Source organism: Homarus americanus, unplaced genomic scaffold (assembly GCF_018991925.1).
Source record: "Homarus americanus isolate GMGI-L3 unplaced genomic scaffold, GMGI_Hamer_2.0 scaffold32929, whole genome shotgun sequence".
In the NCBI taxonomy this organism is placed as follows: Eukaryota; Metazoa; Arthropoda; class Malacostraca; order Decapoda; family Nephropidae; genus Homarus; species Homarus americanus.
Window position 1 is genome coordinate 20,015,401 of NW_024737097.1, and position 11,222 is coordinate 20,026,622.

Below are 11,222 nucleotides of genomic sequence, written 5' to 3' on the forward strand. Positions count from 1 at the left end.
AAAACGCCAATATGAGGCCAAGAATTACTGACTATATATCTTTTGAAAATAACTATATAATATTCTACACCAAATTTTTTAAACTAATATATCTAAACTTAAAACAGTATATTTATATGATATAAATTAATTATTATAAAGTATGAAGAGAATAAAGAATCGATTTTAGGAGTTCAAAAGGTGTGAGTGTTTCCAGCTGTTCACATAAACATCACTTTCTCCAGTAAACTTATATAATACACTAAGGATTTTTACTTCGTTCGTAGGTATACAAGGTTTACAATCACTTATATACACCAGATAATTATAAATAACCGATTAGATAGTAACAAATAATATGTGCCTTCGTTTATAGTTGAGGGTGATGTCATTGTTCTTGGTTCAGGCATTGATGGTGGAAAGGAAGTTTTATTGAAGTATTGTAAATATTTAGTTGTCATCTGGTTAATATTGACATTGGAACCACGATTTTTTTTACAAGTTTAGCAAGTGGATTCTTCTTATTATCTAGTATTAAACCTTTTCGTGGGTACACTGAATTTTTTTTCTTTGTGACCTTCATCTCTTTGGTGAATTAAAAAAAAAATCACTGAATTTCTTATTTGAGTGGAAGTAAATCAGTGAGCCTTCCCAGACTTAAATATATATTGCCCAGTGGTTCATTTCTGTGCCCAATTGGTGAAGGTAATGGCGTAATAGTGATAGCAAAATGGAGGGAGTGAAAATGTAAATCAGTATATACTTAAGGAGATTCCAGTTTTGTGAATTAAAGAAAAAATGCAGCTCTAAGCCATTATTTTGGGGGGGGGGGATTTTGCTAACTGAATATTTGCAACATGAATGTACTCGTAGTGAACTGTATTTATTTAGAAATTGGCAAGGAAGTTGAGTGACCTTCTTGCCTTTGGTGAATTGACAGAGATAATAGGCCAAGGCTATTTGTATGGATAAATCCCGTCATATTATCTTGTGATGGCTGAGGATTCAATGATTCGAGAAACCTAACCTATGAATGCAATATCTTGGCCATCATGTGATGAGATTTGTCCATGCAATTAGCTATGGTAAAAATAATGATTGCCCTATACCTACATTTAACAAGAATGAATCACTTAGTACAGTACTTTTACTGTACTACCAAACATAAGGTTTTATTATTTGGTGATTTGTTCTTAGCCATAACACCAGATACGGAAACAGCAACCTACTTGCCATTTTCTGTGCTGTACATTGTTTTATTATTTTCTTAGTTCTAATACTAGATCCTTTAGCTGAATGCACATTAAAGTGCACTTTTAGTTATATTAAAGCCCTCATACCTATGATTCAATGAAGAACTCTTTAAAATTGGTCTTGAATTAGTTTAATATTATTTCACTACTGGTATTCATTTAAAGTGCACAATAAAGTCTTCCATAACTAGGGTTGCCAGGCATCCGGTATATTTGGCATTGTCCTTTATTTCATTACATTGTCTGACCTGTCATCCCAGCAAGGTGTGTCAGGATGCATAATTGTCCCAAATGGGTGGCCCTGATATTGTACGTCAACATGAAAAGACAGTAAATCATCCAGGCTTGTCTTTTACAAATACAACTTTAAAAATTAAAATCAACTTTGTTTTTGGTTAAGTCTGCATCTTAAGAGTTACTGACCATGAACCAAATCCCAAAATATATGACTACGGTGGGCTGCAGCGAGCCTGGGAAAGATTTAAGAGCTAGTGGCGTGTTTTTGTGGATGGCTAATCCATACTGTTAAGATTAACTGTTAATACTGTACTGGCTACTGCTGTTCTATGCTTGGTCCTTTAATTAATCAATTATGATAAAAAAAAAACGAGGTACAGATATTGAGGTCGATTTTGTTAAAATTGCACATGAAATTTCTGTAAGCAATACCTACTGTACTGTATCTTTGTGAAAAAGTAACTCTATTGAGTAATATCTTTGGCCAAGAATATCAGAGAAGCTAATCCAGGCCCAAATATAACTTTACAAAAAAATGAGAATTACTTTTTGATCTCTACTTTAAATTTCCCATTAAAATGTTATTAATTGTACAAATAAAAATGAACAAATATTTTTTATCATTCTCACCCCCTCCCCCCTAAAGAAAAAAAAGTGTCCCATATTTTGAAATTAAGAATATGGCAACTCAACTCCTAACTGGATTAACTGATGAACTACGAGTCTGCTTAAGAGAAATTACTAGCTAGTTGGTGAGAGTCCCTGCATTTTCATTGTGGTATGAAAATAATGGAAAAAGAAGAAATTATGTGCAGCAAAGATAAATAAAGAAAAGAATAAGGTAATGCCATGCAATATTGTACAGTAAACCTCTTGAGCTGTACAGTAGTATTCTCATTTACACGTTTATTCTTTACCTCTCTTACGCAATAAAACTGGAATGGAAGGTACATTACTGCTACCGGGTAAGTCGACACTATACTACTCAGGTCATGGGAGTTGAAATACAGTACAGTATTGTATTGCCAACAACAACAGACAGGCAGAGTAGCCACAACTGCTATAATGTCATGATTTAATGGCTTTCAGCTTCCAAAACTACTTTTCAAGGGCTAGGAATTTTTACAGGCCAACGTTCAACCCCACAGAGTTGATAGATTACTAAAGTGAAACCTCCATATAACGTACTTCTCTCTTCACATACAGGTAATCAGTTAGATGGGGGGTTGCTCATCTAACAGACCCTCGATGTTTATCATTTCATTAATCCATCTACGGTATGTGAATTGATGAAAGTGGTTGGTCTACATCTCGTCATTTGTCCATTCATAAGTTTTTGACTCCTTAAAACTATTGGCTCGGTGTTGTTGAAACTTTCCAGAAATGTTCTTTGGATGGTTTCTTTCATAACTGTGTCTGATATTGGTATTTTCTATCCTAGATGTAGAGTGTGTTAAAGCTTTCAAGGTTTTGTGCTTTTTTTTTTACCATTACAACTTCCACATTTTGCTGTGTATTTTGAGTCAGTTTGGTTGGATACTAAACTAAAACAATACCCGGCCAAACTAGAAGAGGTATGTTTAGACATTTGTTACTTTAATTCTATATGCTTATATTTTATAAACTTATTAATTTTCTTTTTCTTCAGAACCATTGTCAGTTTTGTTGGGTGACAAACTCATCAGAACTCATAAATCACAAACAAATATGATTCTCCACATGAAGAATAGGATTTAAGAAGCATTTGCCACTTCATGATGAAAGTAAAGCCAAGTATGTCCTCCAATAGTACACAAAGATTGTAATTTAATCTTTAAATACAGTTTGATCAGTAACATGACATGAAGAAATGTAACAGATCAAAACACTATTGCCTGGTATACTAATTACAGTACTGGAGAGAAAAATAATGAATTTATAAAAATTGTATGACTGTGGACAAATACTTACTGTTCGTAATGTAATCATTATTGTACTCGTATACTGTACAGTCAATCCTCATTAAACATGGTTCTGTAGATGCTTTTCAGAAAAGTACTGCGTTAAGTGAACACTAATTTCCCATTAAGATACTGTCTCTAATGTTAGGATATAATAATTAAATGCTATAGAATGTATTGTGAAAATGTATTGTATGCTATACGGAGTATTAGATTTTATAAAGAAAACATTATTAAAACAAAGATAAAACTGACTTAAAGCTTTACTTTGTATCACATGTAAACTTAACATGTTTAAATCTGTTGTGTTTCATCCACATGCACTAAATTAAGTAACGCTCTTACAGCCAGCGTTTACAGTACTTTATCTGAATTAGCACGAATTGTTTTACATGATGCTTCACTAGGGCCGAGAACACATGCTTTGTCCATCAGATGTCCACCCTTTTCAAATTTGTCAATAACATTCAAAATTACAGTACAGTACTTCCAAAGAAATAGATTTTCTCTCAGGGGGGGGGGGGGGATATAGAGGCAGTAGTCACAGTTCTCATTAGCTTTACATTTTTTATTCATGATTGCTTAGGAATGACACAAATTTATTGGGGTAAACACGAGAGATAACTCGGATACAGTTTATGAATGAGATGGTAAATGTACTGTGCGAGAGAGAAAGGATGCTGCCCACAGAGGAACACAGTATGTAGGGTGTTGTGGCTGGCTTCTCTGGGACTACGACAGTTCTCGGCCTTGTTGATCATGTTAAAAGAGAAATTGAAAATTTAAGTGTTCTTAAATTGACAAGCAAGTTATAGTACAGTACAGTATTGTGTAAAACGAGGAGCTACTGTGGTAAGCATATTTTTGCCCATCTAACAGAATTATTGATACTGTAATGGGAAAATGTCATTAACTTAATTTATTAACATGTTTATGTAACATTAATAGGTCAATAAATATTGTAACAGCGGGTACAGTATTTTTTTTTTTTTTTTTGGTGCTAAGAAATTATCGTAAGTTATACAGTGATATCCCCTGCTTACCCGGAACAATTGGTGCGGAGCACTTCCGGGAAAGAGATTTCCTGGTAACGAGATGACTCTCTCAAAGCCAGAAGAAAATCCTTCATCCTCGGAATTTTTCTCGGAAGTTCCAGAAATTTCCCATTACATCATCTCTCAAACCCAGAAAAAAATCCCCCGTCCCCGGAATTTTCCGGGTATCGGGAATTGTCTAAATTTTCGCGAAAATAGTTCCCAAAGCCTGAATTTTCAGGAAAATTCCGGCTTTGGAAATGATGTTCCGAGAAAATTTCAATTCCAGCTATCGGAGAGTTCCGGGTTTGAGGGATTCTGGCTAATGGAGATATTACTGTACTGTGTGTATATATATATATATATATATATATATATATATATATATATATATATATATATATATATATATATATATATATATATATATATATATATATATATATATATATATATATATATATATACAGTGAACCATCACTTTACGCGGTCACTTGAACCCACGGCGGCCCGCGTAAAGTGAGAAACGCATAAAGTGAACAACATAACATATGGGATTAATTGAAATAGAGACCGGGCCGACCCCCAAACTCCACTTTTTTAGACACAATACCTACGTTGTAGTAAAAATAACTTCTTAATTTTATGATGGTATGCACACACAATTAATAATTAAGAGAAATATCAATAATATTAGGTTTTTTTAACACTTACATTAGTAGAAAAGATGGCTGGGCACACGGGGATGGGGGTTGGTTCCGAGGCAGAGGGCAGATTATTGGCCCTCACCTGTATCACTTGTATCAATTGTATCACTATCCACCACAGAGGCTTGCAGGGCCTCTTTGTCAAACCCCTCAAAGTCCATATAAGTCCATATCCTCACTATCATTATCACTATCACTGACTTGGGCCGGCTGTGGTGGGTGAAGAACTCGGTAATGTTTTGATGACTGGGCGACCTTGTGCGCACCCTGCTCGCGCCGCTCTCCGCGAAAAGGGTACACACACCGCGGAAAGTGAGCATTCCGTTTTGGCAGGGTATAAACGTGGAAACGATAAAGTGAAAACCGCGTTTAAACCGAAAGCGGGTTTACTGTGTATATATATATATATATATATATATATATATATATATATATATATATATATATATATATATATATATATATATATATATATATATACCCCTCTATCACTCTCCAGTTCTGTATCTTTCTGATGGCTGTAGATGATTACTGTATACAGTATAGTAATGGACTTTAGTACAACATATACGAACTAGTATATTACAAGAATACAGTACCTATAAGACTTCTCAATGAAAATGTTTACATTTAAATTTTTCTTCTTTCAGATATGGCGCTGAGAAACTTGGGAGCAGCCTTATCAAGGCTGTCTCTCTCTACCATCGCTAGAGGTGAGAACAGCATTAAAAGAAGATAATTTTCTTATATCAATTTAATACAAAATCAGGGATAAGTCTTCTGATTAGTTTCCTGGTTTGGGTAAATAATACAGTACATAAAAAAAAACAGACTACTGCACCGTATACCCAAATTGTTGTTTTTTAAATGAGCCTGGATTAGGTTGGTTAAGTGTGCTGGAATGGAGGCCTTTGGCCCAGTTTTGTTGTTTTCCATCTGAATCAAAACTAACTAGGATCAAGGAGCACTCATGGTGGTGGTGAAGACTCTGCCTTTTCCACCAAAGGGGAACTGCCTACTAAGTGTCTCAAGGAATCCAGAACTGTATACAGTACAGTTGGAAAAGTTTATCAGTTCTTTAGATTTTTAGATCTTAATGACAGGTTTTGGGAACCTGGGTGTCACTGTAGATGTGCTGATTACAGTATACACTGTATATGAATCACTTTATCCCAGCCTAGTTAGAAAACAGGATTTAATTTCACTTATTTTTTGTTTTTATGTAATGAGTAAAGAATGATGGATGTATAAATATGCAGAGTTATTATGTAGTTTATATCATTTTGAGATGCATTCTCCTAGTCATCGATATACAGTAAATCCTCGCTTAACGTCGTTGATAACGGAATCAATTTTCCCCATAAAAAATAGATAAAATACGGTAGTTACGTTCCCCAGCTTCCCTTTGCCCCATAAAATGCATTAAATATACTGTACATAAATTCAATGGAATTTTTAGAGAAAATAGTATATATTATACATCCAAAAATATAAACTAAATCATTTTTTATTGTACTCAGTGATGGGCAGAGGTGGAGCGAGTGTGTGGTAGGTAGTGGAGAGGAGGGTGGCAAGTCAGTGAGACTCGGGGGAGGGGAGGGGGGTTGTGTTAAAACCTCCATTTTCGTAGCAAGGCTAATGGTCTTGCATTGCTTCTTCACAACACTAGCATCACTAGCACTTGATGGATGCTTGGAAGCCATTTCAAATGGTTACAGTACAGTATTTAGAGCAAAAACACTTAAACACGCACGTACACTGTAGAAGCCTAACAAAGACTGGGGATGCTGTGACGCTCTGTGAGAGAGCATAGTGCTCTAAGATGAGAGAGTAACGACGTTATAACGAAACAACGTTGTGGGGGCAATGTTAAACGAGGATTTACTGCATGTAGTTTCACATTTACGAGGCCAAATTATCGCTGAACTACACGTAAAAAAACCCTGCACTTACAAGGTTTACGAGGAATGATATCCGTGGAGCGCAGAAGTCTCAATTGAGAATGATTCATATCTCCTGCTATACCACTGGACATCCCCAAACCCCCACACATTCATCCCCCATACAGAGCAATTCCTTTTATCCAAACTCCTCCAGACCAATGACGGTCCAGTTAACTGGAAAGTTCAGATACCTGGATGTGCCAGCAAGAACATGCAATAATAATTAATGTTTGAGGTCAAAATTCAATTTAGCAGTAGCTTGACTCACTGGGAAGAAGGCAGGATGAGGTGGCCTGTGAGATGGCATATTGCCACTGTCATATGTAATGAAACTATAAAAGTTATAGAATAATCAATACAATACAGCTAACTGTACTGTACACTAATGTGGCTTAGAAATAAAGAAATTATAATATAAAACTATAAAATAACAAAAATGAAGAGCATGGGTGTGTATGTGTGAGAAATGAACATGTGTGTTTGGGTTCATACAGGCAGTGGTCTGTAACTGTGTCACCGATCCGCCACCCACTCCTTCCCCCCCGATGTGACGTCACAGAATACACACTTTTCGGAATCAGAGTCAGGTTGGTGACTGCTCACCATAAACAGTGTCTAATCTCCTGCAGTTTTCTATGTTTTTGTTTGCATTCTTGAAATATCATTACTGTTGTTTTAGCCACGAGTTCAAAGTGTAGTTCTAGTGCTAAATTAAGTTCCGTCCCTTAAAAGACTTGTAGCAAGCAATTGTTGAGTGGACAAGACTTAGCCGTTACGCATCGGAAGAAAAGTGGTAAGCGTGATAGACATCTAACATGCTTTTCAGATTCCTGAGTACAAATGATAAAAGGTATAAAAATAATCCTTTTGTGTATCATTTAGTATATTATGCCCCTCCCCCCCGTCCATTCAAATCCAGAAATTCCCCGCTTTAAGTGGTGATTTTTTTGTCCCTAATAGCCTCGGTTAACATGGACCTCCTGCTATTTATAGAGAACATTCCTGTAATAATTTTTATGATATAATTTCTTGTCTTAAATTCAACATATTTTGGTATTGTTATGTTTTAGGTAGCACCTCTGCCTCAGCTGGACTTCACAGGGATCATATTTCTTCTCTGCCCTTCACTGGAACAACAGCTACGTGCAGCATCTCATCTTGCATGACAAGTTCTTCAGCTACATCGTGCACCAGCAGCAGCAGTGTGGGTACATCAGTTGTCTGCAATGCAATGACTCTGAACCCTCAGGTAAATTTAATGGTTTTCTTTTTATTAATTTTACTTCACCTTTATTATTGTATAAATACTGTACAGTATACTGCCTCAATTTTGGATCTTGATTAATGTAAAAATCTTCTCACAGAAAATATGAAATTGAATAAGTTCACCAATATGTAATCTTCATAGTCCCAAGTTACAGAAGAGGGTTACTAAACAAAATTTTTTGAAAATCTGAACATAAATAAAGGAACTATTTTGTTCACAAGGATTATGTCTACAGGTCAGACATTAGAAACAATGTCATATTCTGAAGGGTACAGTAGAATGAATTAAGGTTCATAACTTATTATTTATGTTTAATTGCAGAAACGGGAGATAAAAGTTCAAATACACAGCAGAAATGTAAATTTGATGAGGAAATTACCACAAATGCAAAATCACTCATATACCCAATAAATTGTTGCTAAAACTTGAGTAGTAGTTATTGGTAGCGGCTTTAGTAACCAAAGCTCAAGTGGAATGATGTGCCCAGTACCTTTACAAGAAATTATTTGTACTGATACATTGTTATTTCTCAACAGATTCGAAAATTAACAACATCTGCGATGCGTCCTGCATCACTACGGCAGATGCACCGCACTGGACCCATCAAGAAAATACGCAAGAATAAGAACCCTCTAGTTGACAGGCCTTTTGCCAGAGGTGTTGTGCTAAAGACAGTGATCAAGAAGCCCAAGAAACCCAATTCAGCAAACCGCAAGTGAGTTGGCAGATTTATGTGTAAATCATTTTAGCTTCAAAAACTTTTTGAATTATAAACCAAGTATGAACTGCAGATTAAATGTAATAAATCCATTTTTATACTTTTATGACTATATTGTTAATTTTATTCCTAGACTAATACATTGGTTTCTATCTTATAAGATGTGTGTTGGTGAGGCTTACAACTGGCAGGGAGATGATTGCCTATGTGCCAGGAGAAGGCCATAACCTGCAAGAGCACAACATCGTCTTGGTCAGACCTGGAAGGTTGCAGGACGTACCCGGAGTCAAACTTAAGTGCGTTCGTGGCAAGTACGATCTGCAGCACGTCATCAAGAAGGTACAATAAATACAGCTGTGAGAAGTTGAATCACCATCAAGTCATCAAGAGGAAACAATGACAGCTCTATACATCTCATGAAAGTACTAACCTGCCTCTTTACTTCATTATAGGCAGAAACTATGTGCATATTTTCATTAAATTCAACCCATGAACACAACTGGTAGAACTAAGTAAAATCCACTCCAAACAGAAAAAACCTTGAAACACTGAACATAGTCAAAATCACTTCGACAGTGTCCAACTAAACTATCACTGCAGGTGGTGTGCACCCCTGCCTAAACTTCCAGGCCTATATCGAAGGGGCCATATTTCTGGATATGAATTTGGAAAATGCTATTAACCCTTAAATGGCTGCCCTCATTAGTAAGTGAAAGTTAGCTTTAGGGATGGCAGCCATCATCAATGGACGTTTCATGATCCTTGCATTCCATTTTTGCGCATATGGAGCATTGCAGGGAATCATGAGCCTTCGATTAAGGGTTCATGATCTTGTTCTAGATATTCTTGATGTGAAGAGGCATATTGTACCAAATTATACCCAATCTACTGTGATTGGGGCACAGTCGATTATGTGCTCTTAGAACAATCCAACCCTTACATCAGTGATTAGATTAGCTGATAACTGAAGGATAAGTGGTAAAGTTAAATACCAGAAGTCATTTTATTAGTAGAACTAGATTTTTACTGCATGTGCTTGGGTCTCATCATTCATAACTCACTGTCGAATCCTTCCATCACCTCCCCAATAGAGAAGCTTGTCTCTTTATTTCTTGAGCAGTTTGTTATACTGTTGACTAAAATGACAGGTGTCTTAAAAGCCAAACATTTCTTCTCCTACTGTAGTGCAGATAAAGTTTTGAACTTTTAACTGTGACAATACTGTACTTGCAAGTTCAATCTCGTAGCACATTTTTGTACATTGTGTAGGTAAATTATTAAAATCTACAAGAGGGAAAATGATATTAGTACATGTGAAAAGTTAAAATTAAAACTGGATTTGTTGTTCAGTATTGCGTAAAAATGTTTCTTGTGTAATAAATAACTGAAAATGAGCAGACCTTTATTTATATATGTAGTTTAATACCTACAATACTTTCTTAACATGATATACAGTACTGTATATATTTAGACTAAAAGTGTACAGTATAATGAAATTTTGCTCTACGGTGGTGCAACTTTCTATATGTTTAAGAATGTTGCTTTTAGGAATAACTGCAATATACCTGTCTGTGTTTATTGTCTTAGTATCAAAATTAATTAACATGGCTGGAACCTTTACAACTAGACAAAAGTGGTATTAACTTCAAAGTACATGTACTGTACTATACTGTATATTAAAAATGAAATAAAATTAAGATAAAGTATTTGAAACTACAGTATACTGTACTGTACCTTTGTTCGTGCAATATTATCATGTATGACTGGTCTCATATTCAGTACAGGTACAGCATAAAGTGATAAAAGGAAAGTAATTGACTATAATGAACTGAGATAAATTAAAAACAATATAATTGACAAATACAGTAATGTATGTAGTACAGTATAGGTACTGTAATAGGCAAACCTAAAATAACTATAGATTACCTTGTCATTACCTTTTCTACTCTAGTTCAACACAATGCTGAAAACATGAGGGAGAGAGTATGTGCAATACATGTTAATATGAGACACTGGGTATATATATATATATATATATATATATATATATATATATATATATATATATATATATATATATATATATATATATAGTCATCCCTTGGTTATCGTGATTTTCGTTATCACGCCTCCATCAAAATCTG

The 11,222-nt window shown here is 35.2% G+C and overlaps 1 protein-coding gene across 7 annotated transcripts; it reads left to right on the plus strand.

Annotated features, from left to right (window-relative positions):
- The first annotated feature begins 157 nt into the window (after nucleotides 1–157).
- LOC121873299 (40S ribosomal protein S12, mitochondrial-like) lies at nucleotides 158–10,472 on the plus strand. Of its 7 annotated transcripts, none has more exons than XM_042376787.1 (6): nucleotides 158–262; nucleotides 3,118–3,242; nucleotides 5,801–5,863; nucleotides 8,164–8,342; nucleotides 8,897–9,075; nucleotides 9,240–10,472. In XM_042376787.1, exons 2-6 carry the CDS (start codon nucleotides 3,224–3,226, stop codon nucleotides 9,424–9,426), a joined length of 627 nt encoding a protein of 208 aa, XP_042232721.1. In that variant the 5' UTR covers nucleotides 158–262; nucleotides 3,118–3,223; the 3' UTR covers nucleotides 9,427–10,472. The 7 variants fall into 7 exon arrangements, with proteins under 7 accessions (XP_042232721.1, XP_042232722.1, XP_042232726.1 ...); XM_042376788.1 differs by having other exon boundaries at nucleotides 166–266; XM_042376789.1 differs by lacking the exon at nucleotides 158–262 and adding an exon at nucleotides 359–421.
- Nucleotides 10,473–11,222: the final 750 nt, after the last annotated feature.

Excerpts from the sequence above, each read along its gene's own strand:
- LOC121873299 (XM_042376787.1), top strand. Across the intron at positions 5,864-8,163 it reads TCTCTCTACCATCGCTAGAG|GTAGCACCTCTGCCTCAGCT; the intron begins GTGAGAACAGCA and ends GTTATGTTTTAG. Across the intron at positions 9,076-9,239 it reads CCCAATTCAGCAAACCGCAA|ATGTGTGTTGGTGAGGCTTA; the intron begins GTGAGTTGGCAG and ends CTATCTTATAAG.